The 25657-nt window shown below is 43.6% G+C and overlaps 1 protein-coding gene across 3 annotated transcripts in view; it reads left to right on the top strand.

Annotated features, from left to right (window-relative positions):
• Window positions 1-2258: 2258 nt before the first annotated feature.
• Window positions 2259-25657, top strand: part of SEC31B (SEC31 homolog B, COPII coat complex component) — an 81663-nt gene continuing 58264 nt past the window's right edge. For 2 of the 3 annotated variants that reach the window (XM_074907335.1, XM_074907337.1), the window contains exons 1-16: window positions 2259-2371; window positions 6872-6960; window positions 8498-8621; window positions 9431-9626; window positions 10414-10509; window positions 11584-11724; window positions 12228-12370; window positions 12577-12676; window positions 14589-14750; window positions 16679-16831; window positions 17578-17808; window positions 19283-19357; window positions 19951-20034; window positions 20976-21084; window positions 21481-21659; window positions 24680-24806. In XM_074907335.1, coding sequence (XP_074763436.1) covers window positions 6882-6960; window positions 8498-8621; window positions 9431-9626; window positions 10414-10509; window positions 11584-11724; window positions 12228-12370; window positions 12577-12676; window positions 14589-14750; window positions 16679-16831; window positions 17578-17808; window positions 19283-19357; window positions 19951-20034; window positions 20976-21084; window positions 21481-21659; window positions 24680-24806 — 1999 coding nt within the window. In that variant the 5' untranslated portion in view covers window positions 2259-2371; window positions 6872-6881. Of the gene's footprint in view, window positions 2372-5023; window positions 5138-6871; window positions 6961-8497; window positions 8622-9430; window positions 9627-10413; window positions 10510-11583; window positions 11725-12227; window positions 12371-12576; window positions 12677-14588; window positions 14751-16678; window positions 16832-17577; window positions 17809-19282; window positions 19358-19950; window positions 20035-20975; window positions 21085-21480; window positions 21660-24679; window positions 24807-25657 lie in introns of those variants that run through there. The other variant, XM_074907336.1, reaches the window with a different exon arrangement.

Here is a 25657-nt window from a genome sequence, read left to right on the forward strand (position 1 = left end):
TGTGCTGGTTGTCTTCTGTTGGTTTGAGAAGTCTGAACAATGGCCGATGTTCAAATGACCTTTGCCATTTTTCTAAACAGGCTAGTATCTGTGGGGCGAAGTTCTAAGTGCAGTCCTAGGACTGCTGCTAGATTTTTTTGTACCTTGTGCACAAACATTAGCTAAGCCTGTTTATGTAGGAGATATTGCCTGTTACCAAGTGTCTTACTGCAGGTGCTGCTTGAACTAGAGTGTCGTCATTTAATGTGAAATGACAGGCAGAACCAGACTGGTAAGTGCCAGTGCGTGGGAGGCTCATACCGTGTGAATAACTGTCCATCCTTAGTGGGATTTAGCGTTGATCTCCTCCTGGTCTAGATGCACTTTTCAGTGAAGCTTGCACAACCAGTAGGGAGCACTAGTGAGGCACAGAGCCTTGTAGTGTATAGCTTGAAGCTGAGCTCAGAGCTGTGGACAGCAGTGGTAGAAGGCTGATGAGCAACTACAACACTGGCCAGACGTGTTCTGCTGTGCCTGGGCTTTGATCCAAGAGCACATATGCCCAAATTGCTCCTGTGTGGCCTGAGCTCATCCACCAGCCTTAGAGTTCCACCTGACCCATGAAGTCTGCCTGTCTTACTGCAAACCACTGGTGTAGGGCCTCCTATGGCTTCATCAGCCGTTTGCTTGGAAAAGTTGTACATATAATTTTTTTAAGCTCTGACATTTTTCTAGCGCTGCTCTTCCCTTAACATAAATTTTTCCCCTTGTTACCGAAGGAGATGGTACCTTCAGTACTGATTTACAGTGAAAATTCTCCCAACTCCACTGTGCTGTGTTTTAAGACCCCACTGTTTGGCTGTAGGAGTGGGTGATCACAGAAGGCTAAGGGCTTGGGCTCTTCTGGATGGTTCCTATAAACTGGATGCTGTGCTCTGCTCTCAACACCCTGGCATGACTCAGTGTTGTGCTTTAAGAGAAGCAGGTATTTGAAGACAGTGATTCATAATTTTTTTAAAATCTATAAAGATTTTTAACCTCGTATACTAAAGGACATTTAGCTTGATCTCTGTGTAGGGGTTTCTATAAGGGTGTATGTTCAAGGGAATTATGTGACTGAATACTAGGACAAACAAATATGTGTAAATAAAACCTCTTCGGACGTGTTGAACAATCACCATTTCTCCTGCCTTTAAGCTGTCACCTTCTCTTCTAGTTATAGAAATGCTTGCTAATTACGGACGATGTTTTACCCTAGAGGGGTTTTTTAAGTAGTTTTTGAGCTGTGGGGACCTTGAAACTGAATTCTGTTACAAAGTGTTATGTGGGAGAAAACACTCCTTAGGGATACTTGAGTAAGAATTGCCACTCCACAGCACTTACATGACAGCACTATGTTGTGAGAGTTGTAAGAGTCTTCAAGTAAAGTGAAAACAATTGGGGCGGTAATGGCTGTCTTACCTTAGTGTGCGTAAAGTGATAATTCAGCAGTTACACAGAAGCAGGTTGAGGCCCTTATTTTACTGCATGTCACCTGGCTGCCATGCCCCAGCATTGTTTGCTCCCTCCTGCTTTGGGGAGTTTCATACCCAGTCAATACCTAACCCGTAGCTTAATATGTATTTTTTTTTTTTAATGGGAAAGGCATAATAGGCAGAGAACATGGCTCAGAAATCCTTAAAAATGGGTTTGTAATGTAGGCAAGTTTCTCAGAATAGAAGAGCCATGGGGGAAGAAGATCTAGGTCCATCTGCACATTTTTTTTCCTGTCAACTAAAATGCTTTTAGGAAAATATATTCCTAAGCCATGCTCTTTTCCCTTCTGCATGCTCTCTCAGGGAAAGCTTAAATCTGTAGCTGAGGCAAAGTTCTGAGGGGGGGGTAACTTCAGAGGCAGCAGACCCTGGCTGCAGCTAGTGTGTCCCTTGGCGCACAGCACGGACCATTTCGCACTAGTGGATGGAGCAAATCCAAGTATCTTAAAAACAGGAAAGGGGCTGGAGAGCCTCTTGGTTTGGGAGCCCAGTGCTGAGCCCCGGCTGCTGCTGAGGCCCCAGTCGTGGTGCCGCGACTGAGGAAGAGACGCCCCAGAGCTGGGCAGGAGAGACTGAAAGCACGCCCAAGGCTTTCGGGACACGCCCGAAGGGCAGTAGTGGCCGAACCCCACAAGGGTCGGGCCCCCGCACTCTGGGCGCTGTTGCCGGGGCTGTCGGCGGACCCACAGCGGGGAGCGCTCCCGCTGGCACCTGCGCAGGCGCGGCGGGGCGGGGCGGGGCGGGCGGCGCTTTGCGGGCGGGTGTTTTTCGGCTCCCAGCGGCCACCGTCGCGAGGGCTCAGCTGCGGGACCGTTCGGGCTTGGGTCGACGGCGCGGCGGGCACGGCCAGCGAGCCGGTAAGGGCCGCCTCCCCCTCCCTCTTCCGCTCCGCTCGGCCTGATGCCAGCGGCTGCTCCTGCCCCGGCCGTCGCGCCCCTCAGCCCCGCCATCGGGGGCAGGGGCCCGGGAGCGCCCCGGGCCGGCCCGGCCCCGCCAGCGGCGGCCCTGCCCTGCCGCGCCCCGGCGCCGGACCCCTCGCACCCGTCCTCCTCTAGCCCGGGCCTGCTCTGCTGCCCTGCCCGCCCCGCCCCGTGTCGCTGTGCCGGCTCTGTCCCCAGGTCCTGCGGCTCTGTCGCTACGCCTCTGCCCCGGGAGCCCCGGCGCTTGTAACCCCTCCGCCGGCGGGCCGGCTTCTGGGCAGCGGCAGGCGGGGACCTGGGCCGCGGAGAGGCCTCTGGCGTAGCCGAGTGCCTGTTTGTGACACCCGACGTCCGAGGTCACTTCCTTCCTAGACTTTCGCCCTTTTTTCGCTGTCATACGGTGTAATGCTGCTGTGTGGAGCAAGCCGACTAGATACGTGGATATGCACTTCCATCCCTACAGTCCTGTGGCACTTAGCAATAGCTCTTGAAAGTGCTCAGAGCACAAGAAGTTTCGTTATATACTATGGGAGCTGTCATGGAGGAATGTGCTGAGCCCTGCCCTGCCTTGCAACAACCCCGCCTTGCAGACACCAATGATTAGCTGAGATTAGTGTCCCTGTGCCTTCTGCCTCTGTAATCAGGGTTTATAATAAGCACTTACAAGAACAGTCTGGCTATAGGGTATTTGGGAGCTGTGAAAGGAGAGTGTCAGAGCAATGTAAAGGGAAGGGCTGTATAGAGATTTTAAACTGATGCTGCAGTGTGGAGACTGTAGGACCGTTTGTATCTTAACCACTGTGTTACGGCTGAGAGGCCTTTTTCAAGTCTTAGGGTGGCTACCTGTCACCTGAGTGACCTTGGACAAGTCTTTTCAGTTCTGCCCAAGTTTCACCTTTAGCTGAGGGGGATCAGGCTGTCAGCTTCTTTGTGTGCTCTATCAGGAACTGTTCAGAGAGGAATGGTTGGGTGCCCAGTGGCAGGAGGAGGATTGGGGAAGTCAGTAGGAGGTGATTTCCGATTTATAGTATTTGGGTGGTGCCAGAAAAGGCTTTATAGGGTGATAGCAGGCATGCTTATTATGGCAGCTTTGATGGTCAGTTACCTGATACAACAACAACCACAGTCTTTTAGGATGTATTCTAAACCACAAATATTTCGAGTTAGTGTAGGTGAGGAATTTTTGCCTCTGTCAGCATTGCTCATGTGGTCTGTCATGGTTTGAGAGCCATGTGATTTTACTTTTCACTGTTTATCTGTGTGCTCTCCATTTTCTGGTGGTGGGGAGTGCTCTGACCTGCTGGGTTTTGCTTTGTAGACACTGTGCAGGAAACCATGGCTGGGGGAGACTAGGGGGAAATGCTGCTTCTGTCCCGTGACTCCTACTGGGGCTGAAGTTCATTAATACATCAGATCTGTAATCAGATGTCTGTAGAAGGAGGAGGAATTGTCATGATTAACTAATTAGAGGTCCCGAGGAAAGTATGAGCTTTCTCATAAGTCTTCGAGACTAATTCGGGAGATGACAGCAGGTGGAAATCTCTCCTTAAAATTCTGTGGAAGAATTTGATGCTTATGAATTTTTCTCATGCAGCCACAAGAGGTTGCTAAAGAAGAGATTTTTCCTGCTTTAAGAATCATGAGTCCTATCCTGGATACAGACATGCACATTGTGTAGAAGGGTCACTTCTCTTAAGAGAGTAAGACTCAAATCAGGCTTTTTTCCCCTCCAAACTCAGAGCCCACTGATTTAAGGAGGAGATGCTGTTGCATCCCTGTAGAACCTCAGCTGCAGTAGAGCTGAACTGATAGGAGGTGCTTAACAGATGGTGTGATACAGTGATGGTGGCTTCTTATATGTGTCCTGTGGGCCTTCTCAAGTCTGTTGGCACTGCTACTGCTTTGCCTTGAGGACCAGGAACACAGTGTACCTGTTCTTCTCCAGCACTTCTCCAGTTGTTCTGTTGATATTGAGCCACTCTAAATGGTGCCTTGTTTGCTTCCCTGTGTCTGGGTGAGCTATCATGAGCAAGACACTTTACCTTCATGTTCTGTCCTGACTTAAGTTTGTGAAAAGAGAACAGCGATGTTGACTTTCTTATACAAAATGCTCTATTGACAAGAGAATCCAGATAATTGATCAATTCTGTTCTGCATTTTTCTTGTGGCTTGTCTTTGTTTGCACATTAAATGCAAATTCTGCCAGCCATGTAGTTAGTCCAGCACAGAGGATAAGGAGTGGGAGCTCATACCGTTCACCCAGCTAAGTTTGTGATGGTTGTCCTCTTCATTGCTTCCTTACCGGCTAATTTACTAGAGGAAAGAGGTCTCTTGGCCACTGTCTACTGATGTTCACAGGCAAGTTGCCCTTTCAAAAGCCAAGAACCAGTGAGACCTGTATATACAGACAGCTCCAACAATTGATGGATTGTAACTGGAGGAGGAAGAGGCAAGAAAGGGACTGGTGAGGAACACACCAGCTGTCCTGTTCCCCCACATCAGTGGAGTCAAGTGGTGCTTTGTGCAGTAGGCTGTTGCTAGCAGGTTCACCTGACTTCTCCTGGGGATGTTTTTATTGAAGAGAGGAGACCCGGACAGTGTTCCTGTGCTGCTTTGGGAGACAAATGAGTAAGCAGCAGAACTTCTTGGCAGAGAGAATGTGATGGAGCCCTAACGAGTGCTCTGCAGAGTGTGTCCTGAAAGGTAGGAAAGTAAGCGTTAGAGGTCTGTTATGGTGCTGAGGAGGAAATGACCTTTCTACCTTTGTTCCTGGGTTGCATGAGGAAATAGTTGCACTTGTCTTATTGTAAAGAGTTCCATGCAGATTGCTCTGGGCCTCAACTAAGATGGGATAAGGTTAATGTGAGAATACTTCGAGCATTAAATAAATTCTAATCAAACAGCATGTCCTAATAGTGCATGAGGGAGAGAAAGGATGTCCTTAGCCTCTGACTGATGGTGGAGAAGAAATCCTAAAAAGAGTGTGGAGCAGTTAGCCAGGAGGTCCAAGCCAAAGAAGCAATGCAGATCAGATTTTCCTTTGTGTGGGTCTCAGGAGGCCGTAGCTTCATATAAGCCACAAGATGATGAAAGACTTTTTCAGAATTGGTTTTTTTTAGGGAAATGGTTTGGCCAAACAGTGGGCTAGCCACAGCAAGCTACCTTTATGAACTTGGGTACAAATAAACAACCATATTCTGGCCTGAGTAAGACCAAACTCTGAAGCACTGACACTTGTAACCCTGTATCTGAACAGGGGGCCACATGATGCAGACTGTGGTTTAACTGTCAGCCTCGCTAACACAAACAGTGTCAAGTAACCAGGAGAGGTTAATCAGTGAGCTGGCAAGATGCAGGGTTTTGCTGTGCTGCCTGCTGACAGTTTTACTTTATTCAGCATGGTATCATCTGAGTGCATAGTTAGCAATTCTGTTTAGCTAGAGTTAAAAAAAAGACTGCACTGCAGCCAAGCTTGAAGGTTTAGGAACTGCTCATGAGAGTCACCCCAATAGCCTGTGAATGGTATGTCCACACATCGTTTATGTTACTGACATGCCTTGAAGCCCTGGGCATAGTCTGGAATGCAGAGGTGCTGGCTGTTTTCTCCTCAGAAAGAACAGGATCCTCCATGGAACAATAATTTTTATTTATATGCAGTTTTGCAACCTTCTGGCTGTTGTTTGACTTTCAATTATGCTGCTACATTATTGGCCAACTAATGTCTCTCTAGTGATATGGGGAAGTTGTGTTCCCATTTTACAGGTGTCAGTTGATGTATCCAGAGTAAATAAAAAGAATTGTTGTCAGAGATGAGATTGAAACCCAGTTCTTCTGGATTGCTTCTTTTCACCTTCTACCATTTAGAAACTCAAGCAGAAAGTAAAATTAATTTTTCCTTTTCATTTCTCAGAGGAACGAGAACAAAGTACGTTAACTGAATTGGCTCATGATAGCATTGCACTTTGTTTTCTGTTGCCACGTCACTTTTCTGCTTGGAATTTAGCCTGCCCTGAGATTCTTTCTTCAGCTTGTTCAGAGAGAGCAACTAGTGCTTTGCAAATACAATTGTTTAAATTAATTTCTGCAGCTGATTTAAACCAGCCTGGACTGAAGACTTTAGTATGTTGTTTAATTTAGATCCCATTCCTTTTACTGAAACTCTCCTGTAATTGAGGTATATGAAAGAGATATATATATATATGAAAGAAAATCTGGAATAAGACATCTGGGATTGGGTTTTTTTCATTAATTCTAAAATACTCTAATTCTTTCTTGTGAAAGTGTATACGCTAGCTCAGGAAGTAACAAGTAACTTCTCTCTGTTGAGAGTGATTTGTTTGTGTGGTACCTTTGTTAGGGGATATCCTGTTATCAGTGTGATTATTTTCATGTTGACTTTATCCCACTGTTTTAACCACTGTGTGATATTTCTTCTAGAGCCTAAAAAATGAAGCTAAAGGAAATTGAGCGAACAGCTGTCCAGGCATGGAGTCCAGCTAACCACCACCCCATTTATCTAGCAACAGGTAATCTTCACAATTTGTGAAAATTAAAGTATGAGTCACAGAGAGATTTTATGTAGAGTTGTATTGTCTTTCACTTTGAACAATTCCCACCTTAATAATCTCTGGAAAACTTACGAGCAATATACCAAAACCATTGTAGCCTTCATTTTTTTTAAAGTGACCTGTAGAGGATTATTTATGTGCCCAGCTTTGACACCTTAAAAGCCAGTGATTTTTTCAAAGAGTGAATACATGGCTTTTTGGATCTAACTTCTAATTAAGTCCACATGAACTCCAACACCTGCTTGCTATAAAAAATAAACCAAAATAAGGTTACTTGCTATGTCTGTGAAAAAAAAAGTTCATTCTAATCATGCTCATTTAAGCTCACTTTTACTTTGTAGGTCTTCAGACATTATCACGTGGTTTGACAATCAAATAATAGAAACCTCTTCTTCCTAAAGTTGCATGTTTCAGTTATCATTCAATTTTCAATATTTCTGCAAAACCTTGAATTTGCACTTTGTTGATATTATTCATTATTCATTATTGTTATAATAATTTTATTTTCCAAAGCGCAAAGTCAGCCTGTTCACTGAGTTGGCAGTGGGTGAGTTTAGTGTCTGTGGGACCAACAGCTTGGGTTGTTTGCCCAACATGAGAACTAGTCAATTCTGTCTCCTGCCTGGGTTGTGCAGTGCTGCCATATTGTTTTGCTCTTTTTTTTAGGGATCGCTGTCAAAAGAAAGTGACAAAAGTTCAGATGTTGCCTTAAAAGCAACACTGCCATTTTTGGGATAGATAGTCTATTTTTTGTTTCTCTAATAAGGACAGATTTTTGGTTGGACAAAAGGTCTTGGCTTCAGTCTGCTTTAGAACAGAAACTGCATAGTTACATAATTTGTACTGCTTTTTAATAGTCTCTTGAGCACTTTCCATGCCATAGGCAGTTACAAAGCACCTCTGTGGTAACTGGGTAACTGTTTTCCTGGCAGTGTCCTATTAGGCAATGTTAAATCTAGTTTCAGGTTTTAGTCTGTAAGCTAGGGAGAAGGGAGGAAGCTAACCACTGTGTGACTGCTAGCTGTCCATGGGTTGTTGGGGAATGTTTAGTTGGCTAAGGTTGAAGAACTTTTGCTGTAGACCAGATTTAGAAGGTTTGATCAAGACATACAGTCATGGTTCAGGAGCAGTATGTGGAAGTATTTGGGTTCATACTTGTAGCAGGGTTGTGACTGCATTTGTGAGTTAGATAAGGACTCAATATCAGAAGCTGTGGCTGCTTGGAAGGGGATATATGAATTATATTTATCTCAAGAGAGAATTGTACAACAGTGACCCTGTTGCCCAGAATTTTTTGAAGAAGTTCTAATTTATTTCAGAGTCTTTGTCATAATTGTTGGTTCCTCTTTCTGAGATATTTAAACATGTCCTCTCCTTGAACGGCACAGCCAAAGTTGTGTTGACTATCAAGAATAGGTTTCCAATGCACTGCTCTTTTAGTATCTTGTGCTCTTGAAAAAAGTGCCCACTTGTTTTGCCCTTGTACTTCTGCTAGGAACATCTGCCCAACAACTGGATGCATCGTTCAGTACAAATGCCACCTTGGAAATATTTGAGGTTGACTTCAGGGATCCCTCCCTGGACATGAAACAGAAAGGAACACTTCCTGCCTCAAACAGGTACTAGAGCCTCATACTGACATATCAATCAGTGGAACTGGAAAGGGCTTTTCTGGTACAAGAAAGGAGAGGAAGAGATAGTATTTTGCGGGTATAAAGCGATCTTTTGGATCAATTGACTTCTGTCTTCAAGAATTGAATGTTTTGTTGACATAGGTCATGTTGGGTGTAAAAGTACAGCAGTTGGACCATTGTAGAAGTCTGAAAGGACTTATATGGTAGTCAGTCAGGACAGTTATTCTGTATCATGTGAATTTGCTGGGGCTAATGATTTGTAAATTAGTAGTCGAGACAGTAAAGACAGTAGAAGCAGAGTGAAACTTGTCTTCCAGCTTTTCAAGACAAGGCAATTTCTTAGGCTCATCAGTGTGGGTGACATTTGCACCCAGTGTAGAACACAGCCTTGATTTGTAGCTAGCAGCTTTTACAGCGTGTAAACATAATTTTCAGGTAATAGCTCTGGAAAAGAAGGCATATAGTCCTTTAATCTGATTTTCTTTATAGTGTAGGTTAGAGAAATTCACCCACCAAATCCCTATGAGGTCCTAAACATTTTAAGGGGAAGAAAAAGAGGGACAGATTAGCTCTTTCTTTGTAAATTCCCCTTAAAAGTTTTTGGAAGGAAGCTCATTTTTTTTTTCTCGTGTAAGACCCACAGTCATCGTCAAAGGGAAATAGTTATTTAAGGTGTAGACTGATCGTTATGTTTGATAGGTCAGAACATGGATGTGGTTTTTGGTAATGCAGAGGGTGTCTTGCCTTCCACCAAATATTGTGGCCTACGCCAACTTTATTTTCTTCTCTTTTAGGTTTCATAAGCTGATCTGGGGTAACTTTGGAAATGGGTCCCCAGAGTCCTCTGGAGTGATCGTTGGTGGAGGGGATAATGGTGTGCTGACAATGTACAGTGTGCACCACATCTTGGCTTCAAAGAGCGAGCCTGTAATTGGGCAGACAGAGAAGCATTCAGGTCCTGTTCGAGCTCTTGACTTCAACCCTTTCCAGGTATGCAACATTAAGATACTTATAAACAAATGAAAATTTATCTCTATATTAAAAAAAAAAAGTTTTTCCTTTGTGTATAGAGATTTATAAATTGAAGAAACAGTTTTTAACCTGAAAGAGTCACAAAGGTAGTTGTGACACAGGGTTGGTTTGGGACTCAGATTTGGGATCTGTTCACAGCTTTTCCACTGAATTCCCCTGTGACCTTGATCAAGTATCTTATGTCTCTGTAAAAACATGTCTTGTAATACTGTTACATGTTAGACCATTACTCATTTGAAATCAGAACTTTTTTTATTTTTTCAGTTGGTGTCTAATTCAGTGCAACTCTGATCACACTTAAAGTGACTGCAATGTGAGTAGTGAACAGAACATAAGCTCTTGTGGTAGCACAAAGGCAAATTGAAAGTTGTCTGCAGACCCTTGTGGGAAGCCTGCCTCTTCTGAGAAGAAATGTCCTTGGTGCCAGGATGAAGGGCAAAGGCTCAGCTGGCCATAGACAGCAGCTTCCAGGCCTGTGGCAAAGTTTCATGATGAATAACATCAGCCACCTGCATATGTACCTTGCTAGACAAATTTTAAACAGGTCTGTACCATGGCACAGCTGAAGGCACAAAGGCCAGAAATGTGCTTGGTTCCAGTTAGTATCTTTCTGCTTACCAGTGACTGTGAAATGCAGTTCTCATCTGGCTTCAGAAACTTTAGGGTTTTTTGCTTACATTTATTTTTTAAAAAATCTGTCCTCTTTCCCTGTGAAACTCAGCTGAGCTTTTCTTTTTTTCTACAGAGTAACCTTTTGGCTTCTGGAGCCAATGATTCTGAAATTTTCATCTGGGACTTGAATAACTTCAGTGTGCCTATGACTCCAGGGGCTAAGTCACAGGTAAATGAGTTTTCCTATGGGCAATACTCTTGCAGTTTTATATCAGTAGATGAGGCAAAAAGATGTGAGTGTGTGAAGTAATCCTGGTCTAGTCAGTTGAAGGGGGAATGACCTCGATATCTGTCAGGAGAAAGATGAATCAGAACTGACTAATAGCTTCATTCTGGGGAAGTGGAGAGAGTGTTACAAAGGGAGGGGAGGTAGGCTGGCAAGCTCTGGAAGGATGCACTTTGCATGGATGGGTAAGCTCTTTGTGGATTTGTACCAAGTAACTGACCAGTTTATCTTGTGATCCAGCTGGGGCATGTGTGATGGATTAAGAAGGCTTATTGGACCTTCTCTGAGAAACGAATTTACTTCAGGCTTCAGCTGAAGCTTTTCATATCTCATGAAAGTAATATCCCTAGCAGACCCAGTGAGCCATTTAATGCATCTTGGCTATTACTCCCAGATGTTTCCTGAGTTTGAAGAGAAAGAAGCTTCTGATCTTCTAATGCTGATTATGTTATTCAGGGCAATCAACTTCTGCAAGTGAAAAAATTATAGTAAACTTGCCTAAAAGCAGGCCAAGTTTTTCCTCCAATAAGCCTCTCATTTGTCTCCTTGCCTATCTCCTGCATTGTAGTAGCTACAGTAATGGCAATTAGCCTTGAATGCCTCATCATTTTCCGTCTTGCTGCACTCCTGAAATGTTGGACAAGGTCATCTTTACATTTAACTTCATCTCAGGAGTCAAGGTAGAAGCATCTATGTTCTCTCAGCAGCAGTTCTCTCTGGACTGATTTATGACACATTGGGCCAATGCAGAATCCAATACCTGCTCCCAAAATGCAAAGGTGCTTTTCCAGGTGACGTTCCCCCATAGAATTTGACTGTCCACTGTACGTTCTGCGTAAACGACTTTCCATGCTCTCTAGTCTTTCTGGTCAGTGCTGCTATTTCCAGTTAGTTGATCAGTGATTGAAGAGAATAATTAATATATCCTCAAATAAGTCAAAGCTAGTGACAGAACCCTGTGATTTGTGTTCCCTCAACATGGGAATAATGGATGTGTGGCCTTTCCTATCTTGGCAGCCTCATGAAGACATCAGTGTGGTGTCCTGGAATCGTCAGGTGCAGCATATCCTGTCCTCAGCTCACCCCAGCGGCAAGGCTGTGGTTTGGGACCTCAGAAAGAATGAGCCTATCATCAAAGTCAGTGACCACAGTAACAGAGTGAGTGGAGGAAACACTGTGACTCCAACTAGCTTACAACATGCCACATGTGACTGCAAAGCAGTGGCACAGGGTCTTGAGATCAAGGGGTTTTATGGTGGGAGCTGTTGACACTGGTTCTCTTGGAGCTGTAGCATCAAAGCACCTCTCTTTTTTTCCCTAATGAAATGGAGAAATGAGACCTGTAGCTGTTCCTAAAATTAGGGCATCCTTGCATTCAGTTTCTATGTTCACAGCTCATTTATGAGCAGCCTCCTGCATTTTAATCCCAGCTGTCTCCTTAGATCAACTTTGAACTAGTCCTTCAACTTCTGTATGGTTAGTGAGTCTTCTGCTGTGTGGAGAAGGTAAATAAGCTTGCTTCCCACAGCAAGACATTGCTAGGCTTGCTTTATGTCAAGTATTCTAGGCGAGTTAAGCACAGAATAACGTGGCTTTGGGCCATTTTTGCTATTGTCAGCTTGCTTTGCTGAATTTTCAGCCTATGCTATTTTTGTCCCTAGATGCATTGCTCAGGAATGGCCTGGCATCCAGAAGTTGCAACCCAGCTAGTCCTTTCCTCTGAGGATGACCGCTTGCCAGTGATCCAAATATGGGACTTACGTTTTGCTACCTCTCCTCTGAGCCAGCTGGAAGGGCACACGAGGTGAGCGCCTGCTTGTGTTGTCTTCTTTAAAAGGCAGACATCTGAGAAACTGGACTTAGGCTAACTATGATTTTTTTCTAGGTCTGCTTTGTTTCACAGATGAATCTGGTTGAGGGTAGAGATACATTTCTGCTGCTTTCTTGGTGACAGGGTGGGAGAGTGGTCTGGGTATGAAATACAACTGATTTATTTCTGATCTATTTTAGGGGAGTTCTCTCTGTGTCTTGGTGCCAGGCTGACCCTGAACTGCTGTTGAGTAGTGCCAAAGACAACCGGATCTTGTGCTGGAACCCAAGTATGGGAGAGGTACATAACCACAGCTATAAGTACACATGGTCTGCTTTATACAGAGTTGTGTACTGTGCTATGTATGTGTCCCTTCTCTGTATCCCTGTGGAGTGCCAATGTAATTTCCTCCAGTATGTCTTCTGCATTCTTCCTGTCTGGGGTGAATGAGAGTGTTGTCCATATCCAGACCCAGACTGAAAACAGCATAAACAGGCAGAGATTTTCTCTGATGTATCTGCGTCCAGAGGTTGTAGAGGGAAGAAAGCTTTAACTAAAACTTAGTTTCAGCTAATTATGGTTACTCTGGCTATGTTCACACATGTAGTGTTCTCTGTGTCCATTTGTTTCTTCTTCTTCCTTCTCCTAGGGTTGCAAGTTTGCAGGGGGAAACTTAAAGGACAATCGGGAGCATTTGTTGAGGGGGGAACAATGTAATTAAATGTGTGTAAACCTTATTCATAGTACAGTGATTTCACATGTATGTGCTTATCTAGTCATGTATCTCAAAATTACCATCTCTGAAATATTTTGCTACTACCTGAATTAAAATAGGACTGTGTAAAAATTTTTTCTGAAAACCTATTCAATGCGGAATTTCTGGATAAAATTAATTTTGAACAAAGTTCCTTTAGTTGGTCTTGATGATAGCATGAGGAAAGTACTCTGACAATACTGAATGAAGTCCGCTGGGAGCCCCAGGCTGGATTCATTTCAGGGGACAATTTCACTTAGCTGACCACATTTGCCTTGGAGACATGGAAAAAAATTAATCCATTTTCATAAAATGCATGAAATGCTGCGTTGTGGTTTCATAGCGTTTGATGCTCATTCTGTACAGATGTCTAGTGGTTAGAAGAGAATCAGACTCTGAAATGTTCCTGAAGTCTGATTTCTACTAAAGTTTTTTAACTGTGTTTTAGTGGAAAAATTAAAAAAAAAAAAAATTATTGCAGTTGGCTTATCTTTATGCATGCTTCTGTAGATTTGCAGAGTCCAAATTCAGCTTGGACATTTATGCACAAACCATTGTTAGGGAGCTGTTCTTGACTTGGTACTAATGAACAGAAAATTTTCAGGTGATACAAAAAGGGGAAAGGTTTTCAATAGTAAGGACAGTACAGTTATACAGAGTGACTGATCTGTTGAGTTTGGGGAAGGGTTGGTTTATTTAGTTTTTGGGAAATATTGGGGATTTTTTTTTTTTTTTAATTTAGCAATCTATATTTTAATATAAGCAAATGCAAGGTTTTATACCTGGGAATGAAAATGAAGATTATGTTCCCACAGAGAAGGAAGCTGTGATTCTCTGTGCTTTTTGCCTATGAAGCATAAAGGAAATCTTCATTTTACAGACTGGAGGTTCAAAGGTTGTGTTAATATGTTGCCCAGTGTCAGGCAGGAAGTGTGTGACTGAGACATGAATTGATCTTTGGATTTTTGAGTGCTGGACCAGAAGCTTGTTGACTGCAATATCCTTCATAGTTCATCTGCAGCTATTACGGTCCTCTTCTGTTGTTGTACTTTTTTCTGTAGGCTTTTATTTTCCGTGTCAAATTTGTTAGTCCAGACTATTCTTTCTGTTTACATGTTCTTGCTCATGATACCTTCTTGCCTTTTGGCTTCTGCTTTTCTTGTGTTGTTTTCTGGTGTGTCTCCCTTGGTTAACAGCAGGTGCAACAGTACAGACATTTCTTTTGCATTTTGTCCTACAATTGTAATCCTATGGTATAGCAGCTTCCTGGGGCTTTCTGTGGTTTGGATTCAATGCGCTATAACTCAGTTGCAGTGCATCCTTCAAGAATAAAAAAATAAGAGGCTTGTGTACAATGGTGATACATAAATAAAGTATGACACACTTGCTGTGGGCAAGTAATTTGGGGAAAGCAGGCAACTATTAGTGTTGTGCTTTTGCCTTCTCTTTCTGTGGCAGGTCGTTTACGAGTTGCCTATTCGGAGTCAGTGGTGCTTTGATGTCCAGTGGTGTCCTAGGAATCCTTCAGTCTTCTCTGCTGCCACTTTCGATGGGTGGATCAACATTTATTCTGTTATGGGTGGGAACTTAGAAGCTCAACAGAAGACGCAGGCTGACAAGGTAAAGTCCTGTGAACATGTTACAGAATGGCAATTACTTACCCGACTTCTGAGAATGTTAGAAGCACACATGTGTAACAGCGTGATTTTTAAGTGATGCAGTCTGTCCCACCCACCAGGACATATAGCTGTATGGTGTGGGAACCAGAAGTTACCTGTGTGGGGACTTAATATTCACCAAGTCCCAAAGGGACTACATTGCTTCTTGACAAAGGTATCTCAGTCTTTCTTGTAAAATTCATTAAAGTGTGTAAAGAGAACAAGATCAAGTGTAGTTTTGATGTTATATGTATTTATGGTTATTAATACTAGACTAAAAATAAAGAAGCACACCTGTTAGAGCAACAAGCTTGTCTTGTCATTAGGATAAAATTAAATACATGATACTAATTAATGCATCTTATTCTTTGTTAGTTCAGAAGAGAATTTTTAGAAGTAGTTTATAAGTCACTATTAGCAGTTTTCAAGGCAGTTAACTATAACTTGAAGCATGTTAATATTTTGATACTGAAACCCATTACTTAGCTGATGAATAGATGGGCAAACTCTGAACAGATTAAATGTCAGTACTGTCTAAAATTTTAGTTTTAATCTGGTGTCTAGTCTTTTAATTCCTTCCCTCTCTCCCAGCCAACAAATGCCTTACAATACAGGTTTTAAGAGAATACGTATGAGCTGGCTTAAGTGTTATTTATATAGTCATTTACAGCTGTCTGAATTCAGTTTCATAGGATTTGCAAGAGAAAGAAAATACTTTATCAAGCAACAGCTGTAGGAGATTAAGGATTTATTTAACCTGTGGAGAATTTTCTTTCTGTGCATTCTTCATGTGCATGCACTACACTTCCACTATTCACAGTTGGAGAACAGTAGGGTAGAATAACTCCTAGATAAATAGAATAACAAGAACAAAAATAGGAGGAGATAATGACATTTATGGAGGCGGGGAGTTTGTGACCAAGAGATCTCTTTCATCTGGGTTCCATGGTATCAGGACAGAAATTCTGTTGGAGACCTTGTGGTTGATATTACTGGTACCCTTGATAGTGTGTATTTATTTTTTGAAGGTTTAGAGTGATTGATCTGTCAAGTATACGCTGTTCCTCCAGGAAGTGGTCTTTCTGTGGAATTGGTTTCCTCTCAAGAAAGACATGAAAGACAAAATATGTAGGTGTTGCCTGTGATTCTTTGTTTGGCAGCCTTAACTTAATGAGCATTGTATTGCTTCTTTTCATGTATGCTGGTCAGCTGTATTTTGCCCTATGGTCCAGTCAAACTTGAACAGGGTTATCTTTAGCAAACAATAAATCTATGCCAACAATGTTAGCAATTAAGAATGCTTGTGAACAGCATTGTGTGTATGCTCACTGACTTCCTAAATATCAGAAATCCAGATCAGAGGCCACTTTTGACATTCTCTTGTCTAGGCAAGAAAGTCTGAAGGGATTATTTCACCAGCCTCATCTAAGCTATAAAAGTTTGAGACAGTCCTTAAAACTAACCCACTTGAAAGACTCCAGCAACAGAAAGGAAGTCAGCATTCCTTTGTGAGCAAAACACAGAATTGTTGGACAACTTTTGACCATATGTTGTCACTGTCTTTCATAAAACAAGTAATTTTGTAACCCCTGTGTTTATGAGCTGGGTGCTAGGCCAGGCAGTGTTTGTTAGGGAATTTCCATCTTGCTAATGAAAAATTACTTGAAAATCTCTCAGGGTGAAGCTTTCTTGAGAAATAATTTCTGGAACTGTTTGGAAATACCATTTCTGTCACATGGAGGCTTGGTGGTATTCCAGGAAGAGGTGCTGTAATAGCCTTTTTCTTCATCAGAGAGGAAAGTAACTAATTACTAAGAAGCAGTGTTTTGTGCTTACTCCGTACAGAGAGGAATTTAATTATGTTTTATTCCTTTCTCTGCCTGAGTCTAGATCTCTTCCTCTTTCAACAACCTGGATCCCTTTGGCACAGGACAGATCCTTCCTCCTCTGCAGGTGCCAGAGCAAGTAGCTCAGACTACCTTGATTCCACCATTAAAAAAGCCACCCAAGTGGATTCGCAGACCTGTGGGGGTTTCATTTGCAGTAAGTGAATGGATCATCCTTAGCTTAAAATGCAACAGTTGTGTCATCTTGTGACAGAATCCTCTTCTTTTGCTGGAGAAGCCTTTTTATCTTCCCACTGCTAGTTGTTCTAGTGCCTGTTTAATGCTGTGCAGTGTGGTGTCCCATGGAGCAAAGCTCTTTTGCTCAACATTCATGTATATTTCCAACAAGAAGGAGTCCTGTAGCAGAGAATGGGAGGTTATAAGTGGGAGTTAATAAAGGTAAAGAAGACTCATAAAAGATGTCCTTGTAGGCTGTAACATGCATTCCCATTCTTCTCTGTCTCTTTGCTTCCTATCCAGGTATTTAATTTTCTTCACCTTTGCTCCTAAATCAGAAGGCTGAATTGTTCTTTTAGCTTGTGGCTTGACTTGTTCTCTGTGTCTAGTGTCTGCCGTTCACATGATAGTTTTTATCACTGCATCCTGCCTCTCTGTATTAGAAAAGAACAAACAGTTCCAAATGTACTTTTTTCTCTGTGCCTCTTTAGAGTTTTCAATTGTCTAGGCCTGATAGGACATGCACAAGTGTTATGGTTATCAGTTTTCAGCTGAAGGGCTTGTGATACGGACTCCCTCAATGTCCCTACCATCCGTATGCATTGAACTGTTTGGGTTCCTTGTAGTCACAGCTGGAGCTTGAGTCAATCTTGCTGAATTAAGAGCTGAGATGCTTTTATCTTTGTTTGTAAGAATGCTTACTGTGTCTCCCTCTGTCTTTCTCAGTTTGGAGGAAAACTTATTTCCTTTGGTCTTGCCAAAGCTCCTGAACAGCAAATGCAGCAGACTTACCCACACCAAGTATTCATCAGTCAAGTCACTACTGAAACTGAATTCCTGCTCCGATCCAGAGAACTGCAGATGGCCTTGCAGTCAGGGAACCTTCTTGATTACTGCCAGGGCAAGATCCAGACAGCCAAGTTGCCATTTGATGAGAACCTTTGGAACTTCTTGAAGGTAGGATGGCTGTGGTGGAACACAGAGATTAGTTCTTTTACAGTCCTGGGGTGGAATGTGTTCATTATGGTCCTCTGTAGCCCTTTATATTCCTGTTCTTTAAGATGTAAAATGGAACTGAACAGGCTACTTAGTTACTTGTCTAAAGAAAAGTTTTTGCAATTGGAGTCTTGGGGGTTGCCTTATTTTTCAGTAGAAATGTTTTTTTCAGTTAACTCATTTGGGCTTTCTGTCAAGGTGCTAAACAGGATTTTCTCATTTCAACCCACTGCCAAGCTACATCTGCCTGCTACCTGTGGAGCCCTACTGTTATTATTTCTCAAGGCAAAGTCCAAATGGGCAATGAGATTCCCCAGTAATAAGAAAGAGAGCTGTTGTGGCATGAGGGATGACTGTAGCCCTACATAAGACAATGGTTTCATTGGCAGTTTGGTAATACGAAAGTTTGGCAATGAGGAGTGGCTGCCTTTCTGGAGGGGCAGGGCTTAGCCTTGGTAGTGTTTTACAGACTGTGTGTAGGGCAAAAATTTGGGATTCTTTCCATAGTATACATTTGCATGGGGAATCACATCTCTTGAATAGGATGGCCAGGTGTTGTCTAGGTGGTGACAGTAGCCTCCATTGCAAGGGTCATTGCAACAGTGTCTTCAGCTGCATTGGATGAGATATGTCAAACTGTTGTTCCAGTGAATTTTTGTAATCCAGCTGGCCCATGGTCTTGTGAGCCCACTCCAGCATGTACAAGATCTATTACTATTGATTGTCTTAAACTACAAACCAAGCTTCTGTACAAAAGACTGTGCTGAATGACCATTTCCACATCCACAAGAACAATTTCTACTGACTGTTTACAAGTATCTTATCCATGTACAGTTTGGTCAGTTCTGTAGTAGGAATAGCCTGGGACTTTCTGAGACAGACAAAATCTCCTTGCAGAATGTTAATCACCATTAAAAGCATACAAATAGTGCCTGTCAATTAGGCTGCGTGAAGCCTGGGGGAATCTCTGGGACTGTCTGAAATCCTCACCCTGGAAGATTCTGTAACAATTAATTAACTAATTTTTGTGAAGCCAGCTAGGAGTTCAGGCAACCACCTTGTCTCAGTTTCATCCAGACTTGAATCAGTCCATTGTCTCTAAGCAGAGATTAGTTTGGCAATTCCTAGACCATCCAGGGAATTAATGTCCAAGGACAGACACTAAGTATACATACAGTCATAGCCCTGATACACAGTTGTACCTCAGTTGTAGCTATGTGAAAAACTTGAATTTCACCCTTTTATCATGATTATAACTTAAATTCTGTAGATTTTCCCACAGTAGTCATTGGGTGGACTTGTCATAGTTGAGTTCCTTATCTATAAACTGTGCTCTAAACTTTGCTGCTGCCAGAGGCAGCCAACTGTTGGTATTGTGTAGATGCCTAGAATTTTACATATTTTCTTGTCTTTTTCAATATACTTTGGGACTCAGGTGAATCTGGAGCAGGAGTCCAGGACTAAACTCCTCAAACTACTGGGCTACAGTAAAGAGGATCTGCAAAAAAAGGTAAGGGGCCTTTCCATTAGAGAGAAGCTTTTACAGGACTAAAGCTGCTGCAGGAGAGCTGTAGAGTCCCTACTGGAAATGACTGAGTAATCTCACAGCACACACAGAGCAAACTGTATGAAATTTCAGCTGAGAGGCACCTCAAGTATCCTCCATTAAAAAGAAAATGCAGGATATAACTAGCTATGCTGGATCAAACCAAAGGGCTCTTGAGCCCAGTTATCTTGCTTCCAGTTGTTGGTGCTGTGGAAGGTGTATAACAACACTGCAGCTGAGAGCTGCTTCTAGCATCCAGCTCTCTGTATCTCAGGGGATTCTTCAGCCAGGAAGAAGGTGACAGTTGAAGCCAGTCTGGCATAGCACTGATGGAGCTGCAGGGAAGGCAACTCTTGTAGCAGCATGGAAAATGCTCTAAAAAGGATAAATAACCTCTGATAGGCAGCCAGCCAGGAATAGGGAGAAGTGGAACTTTTCAAACGGGGAAAGAGCTAAGGGAATTGTGTCTGGAGCTTGCCAGTCGCTTGGTGGCTTTGCTGCTCAGGTGCTTAACTTCTATAGGGGCTTCACTCTGTGAATGTCTGTTACTTTTCTAGATCACTTCATGTTTGAGTAATGGGATCCCAGATAAACAGTCCCTTCCTGAGGCAGATGAGACAAATGCTGCACAGCCAGATCAGGTATGTCCTGTATATCTTGCCCATCTGGGAGAGCAGTGAAAGGCAGAATGAACAGGAAGGTTTAATTTCAACCACAAGATGGGCTCAATGCAGGTGTTGCAGAGGGCAGTTGACAGTTCTGTCAGACCCTCACAGGGTCAGACTAAACGATCATAGCAGTCCCTTCTGTCTTTAAAACAAATCAGCAAATGGTGAAGACAGACTCCTGGCTGTTAACACTGCAAGAAGGCTTACTTCACCAGTGCTAATTTCTTCAGCGATAGAATTATCCTCACCCCAGCTTAACATCATGCTACAGTTCTGGATTTCCTCCGTGAAGCTTCTGCTGTGGTATTTCTTTTGCATTTCTTTCCTTTTCACCTCTATGCTTTGAAATGTATTCTGACATGATTTTTGGGATGTCCATCTTCAGATGCTTTCCAAGGCCTGGTTAACCATGCCTTGTAAATTTTGCTCCTCTAAGATATCTAAAACTGTTATCCTCAAATTAGCAATCTTCACAAACCTTAAACACTTGCTGAGATATTCTAAGAGTAGCAGTTGTGTCCTGCATACAATCGAGCACCAAGCACAGCTGTGATCCTACCTGTTAGTTGTAGATATCACTTGTTGGGCTTGTCCCTATTCTGTCCAAATTTATTTAGCTTGCTCAAGGGGTGGCAGTTTTGTTGATGAATGCTGGCCAGCAATACTGTTGGCATTGCATGTCTTACACTGTCAACCTCCTAAGCTTTGTCAACAGCAGCACTGCTCTTCCTGCTGCCCCTGCAAAACTGCGCACATTGATAAAACAGTGACAGGAGGCATGATGGGGTTTCAAGTTGAGATCAGATTTATATGAGCATGGAGAGTAGCCCCATCCCACTCAGTAATCCCTTAAACTGTTTTGGGCAGGATCTGTGTGTTCAATTAATTAATTACTTCTTGTACTTTTTGTACAGCTTTTGATAAATTCCAGTGATGATGTAGCTGCTGTTTGCTCCTCTTCAGCTTTTTTTGACAACCTCATCCCACAGAATATGAGCACATTGGAGATTCCTGTCACAAAAGGTACGTTACACAGAATGAGTTTCTGCCCTCTTAGGAAAAGGCAAGGGGAGGGAAAACCAGAAATTAGAGATACCAGGAAAAATCTGGTCCGTTACAGCAGATGGATGCTTTTAAAATACATAACCCCTCGCAGTGTCATGCAGCATCTCTCAGCATTGTGCAGGGAAATACTCTTCACAGATAAGAGACACATTAAAAATGTGGAAGAATCTTTTAGATGATGGAAAACATACTGTCAAGTCATTGCTTAAGTGCAAAACCTGATATGGATTTCCAAATCTTTTTTAGCTGGACTTCCATGAGTTGGTTTTTTTTACTGCCTGCTCTTTAAAACAAGCATCATCAGTGCATCTGGGTGATGCCCCTGTAGTTTAACTCTGCTTCTCACCTCTGTAGATACGGATGGACTCATCAGCCAAGCCCTTTTGTTGGGGAATTTTGAGGCTGCAGTGGAGCTGTGCATGCGGGCAGAGCGCTTTGCTGATGCCATCATCTTAGCTATAGCTGGTGGGGAGGATCTCCTAAAGGAGACACAGAAGCGATATTTTGCCAAGCATAAGACAAAACTCTCCCTGGTAAGTGACAGTTTTGTGTGCCTACTGAGCAAGAGAAGGTGTAGGATAGCTTGGCAGATGTTCACCTGAATACATGTGGAAATACTTTGTCAGGAAGTAGAATGTCAGCAGAATCTGTGCATTTCCTCTTGGCTAGACATTTACTCTAATCTCTCAGTAATTAAATGACAACTTCATGTTGCCCACCTAGAATATCTGTGTTCTCTGTTCCTTTTTTTTTTTTAATCTAGTGGTTTCTGCCTCAGCTCCCCATGCTTGTAACCTGTGCAGCATACTGCCCCTTTAGAGTTCAGCTAGGAAGGTCCTAGCTTATTAATTGACAAACAGGGAAGTGTAACAGGGGTTGGGATATCCTAACACCATATTCCCTCTCATTGATACTACATGCTTTGAAACAGGGTATGTGGGATCATAGAATCATAGAGTGGTTTGGGTTGGAAGGAATCTTAAAGGTCGTCTAGCTCCACCCCCCCCGCCATGGGCAAGGACACCTTCCACTGGAACAGGTTGCACAAAGCCCCATCCAAGCTGGCTTTGAACACTGCCAGGGAGGGGGCAGCCACAGCTGCTCTGGGCAACCTGTTCTAGTGTCTCACCACCCTCACAGTAAAGAATTTCTTCCTTCTATCTAATATAAATCTGCCCTCTTTCAGTTTAAAATCGTCACCCCTCATGCTATCCCTACAATCCCTGATACAGAGTCACTCCCCATCTTTCCTGCAGGCCCCTTTTAAGTACTGGAAGGCTGCTGTAAGTCTCCCTGGAGCCTTCTCCTCTCCAGGCTGAACAACCCCAACTCTCTCAGCCTGTCCTCATAAGGGAGGTACTTCAGCCCCCTGATCATCTTTATGGCCCTCCTCTGGACCTGCTCCAACAGGTCCGTGTTGTTCTTATACTGGGGTCCCCAGATCTGAACACTGTACTCCAGGTGGAGTCTCACAAAAGCAGAGAAGATGGGGAGAATCCCCTCCCTTGACCCGCTGGCCACAATTCTCTTGATGCAGCCCAGGACATGGTTGGCTTTCTGGGCTGTGTGTCCACATTGCTGGCTTGTAGTCAGTTTTCCATCCACTAATACCCCCAAGTCCTCTGCAGGGCCTCTCCCAATCCACTTACTTCCCAGCCTGTATTTGTGCATGGGATTGCCTCAGCCTATGTGCAGGACCTTGCACTTGGCCTTATTGAACTTCATGAGGTTTGCACAGGCCCACCTCTCCAGCCTGTCCAGGTCCCTCTGGATGGCACATCCCTTCCCTCCAGCGTGTCAGCCGCACCACACAGCTTGGTGTCGTTAGGAAATTTGCTGAGGGTGCACTCGATCCCACTGTCCATGTCAGTGACAAAGATGTTAAACAGTGCTGGTCCCAGCACCGCCCCCTGAGGAATACAACTCATCACTGCTCTCCACTTCGACATCAAGCTGTTGACAGCAACTCTTTGAGTGCGACCGTCCAGCCAGTAACTTAACCACCAAGCGATCCACCCATCAGATCCATGTCTCTCCAATTTAGAGACAAGGATGTTGTGCAGAACAGTGTCAAATGCTTTGTGCAAGTCCAGGTAGATGACGTCAGTTGCTCTTTCCTTATCCCCCGATGCTGTAACCCTGCCATAGAAGACCACCAAATTTGTGAGGCACAATTTGCCCTTAGTGAAGCTGTGTTGGCTCTTACCAGTCATCTCCTTATTTTCCATATGCCCTAGCATCATTTCCAGGAGGATCCACTCCATGATCTTGCCAGACACAGAGATGAGATTGACCGTCCTGTAGTTCCCCAGGTCTTCCTTTTTTCCCTTTTTGAAGATGGAGGTTATGTTTCCCCTTCTCCAGTCAGTGGGAGCTTCACTGGACTGCCACGACTTCTCAAATATAATGCACAGCGGCTTAGCCGCTTCATCCGTCAGTTCCCTCAGGACCCGTGGATGTATCTCATCAGGTCCCATGGACTTGTGCACCTTCAGGTTCCTTAGATGGTCTTGAACCTGATCTTCTCCTAGAGTGGACCGTCCTTCATTCTCTCAGTCCCTGCCTTTGCCTTCTGTGACTTGGGCAGTGTGGCTGGAACACTTGCTGGTGAAGACTGAGGCAAAAAATTCGTTGAGTACCTCAGCCGCCTTTGTATCCCGAGTAACCAGGTCTCCCATTTCCTTCCAGAGATGACCGACATTTTCCATAGTCTTCCTTTTATCACCAACATAGCTATAGAAGCTTTTCTTCTTGCCCTTGATGTCCCTTGCCAGCTTTAATTTTGTCAGGGCTTTGGCCTTCCTAACCTGATTCCTGGCTGCTCAGACAATTTCTCTGTAATTCCTCCCAGGCTACCTGTCCTTGCTTCCACCCTCTGTTGGCTTTCTTCTTGTGTTTGAGCTTATCTAGGGGCTCCTCGTTCATCCACGAGGTCTGGTGTTCTTACCTGACTTCCTCTTTGTTGGGATGCATCACTCCTGAGCTTGGAGGAGCTGATCCTTGAATATTAACCAGCTTTCTTGGGCCCCTATTCCCTTCAGGGCTTTATCCCATGCTACTGTGCGAAGCAGATCCCTGAATAGGCCAAAGTCCTCTCTCCTGATGTACAGAGTAGTGAGCTTGCTGTGCACCCTCCTCACTGCCCTAAGGATCTTGAACTCCACTATTTGATGTTCACTGCAGCCAAGGCTGCCCTTGAGCTTCACACTCCTCACCAGTCCCTCCTTGTTGGTAAGAACAAGGGCCAGCATAGCACCTCTCCTCGTTGGCTTCTCTGTCACTTGGAGAAGGAAGATCTTTAGCCTTGCCTAGTGCGCTGTTTCCATATTCTCTTAAATGCTTTGTTGGGGTTTTTTACTTTCTTTAGAGGCATTGGGTTCCAATTACAGTTAACATTGGGATGCTGAGATTGGTGGACCTTAATGTACAGTGAGGTAGTTGCTGCACAGTGGGAAGTGTGCCTGAAAGTGAGCTATCCCTCTGGGTGCACTTGCTTAAGCAGTCAGTCTACCTTTGTCTTCAGTGACTGTCAGGCTTTCTGCTTCCCTTACAGCTGCTTTCCTCAGTTGTGCAGCAGAACTGGCAAGATATTGTTTGCACGTGCGATCTACAGAGCTGGAAGGAAGCACTGGCCATCTTGTTAACATACTCAAAGCATGAGGACTATACCCATCTCTGTGGTATGCAGCATACTATGTTTTGATATGATTTCCCTTAGGGGTGAGCAACTCTGCACCATTCACAGAAAGAAGTGGATACTGCTGAGGAAGGAAAGCACTCCTTAATCATTACATGAATAAGTGTGGACTGTTGAGTTAGGAGAATGATATATGCACACTGTGGCTGAGAGTGTAGTGTAAAGTTCTATATGCTGATACTTCCTATCACCTGTACTAATAGCATGGAGAAAAACAAGGTAGACACTGGACTCGGACACCAAGAGGGTGATATTTATTATCTTACTCTGGGGAGCAAGGGATTTCCTTGACAGTAAAAGGTCAGGTGGCTTCACTCACCATTCCAGTACATTCCCCTCCCTTTTAAGACCAGAAGCAGGGGCTAATTAATGTTTGGTGGCCTCAGTAGTTTCCTCAGACTGATAATAGTCCAACATGCTCAGCAACTGGTTGTTCTGAGAGTCAGAGTTCAGGGAAAATCTAGTGACAGAATCTGACGAAGTTACTCATGTTGATTATCTGGGAACTACCTCCTGACTGATGGGAACAGCTAAGTGCTGTTGGAGAAATGCCAGCACTTTATACAAGTAAGATGACACAACTCGAAATGCGAGAAAACATGACATCTTTTGCAGACCAAATTGTAGGGGTGGAAGGTGGTGGTGATGATAGAAAGCTCCAGCTCACCATTATGTCCTAGCATTTGCTAAACATTGACAACTACCAGATTACTAGCTGTCCCTGGTAGTGGACACTACTGTTGCCTGGAGATTTGCACACCTCTGGAAAAAAAAAAAGCATTGGATTTTTTCGGTGACTTCATCTGTCATTTTTAATGGTTTTTCTTTCTTTTT

This window comes from Athene noctua, chromosome 5 (genome assembly GCF_965140245.1).
Source record: "Athene noctua chromosome 5, bAthNoc1.hap1.1, whole genome shotgun sequence".
NCBI lineage: Eukaryota > Metazoa > Chordata > Aves > Strigiformes > Strigidae > Athene > Athene noctua.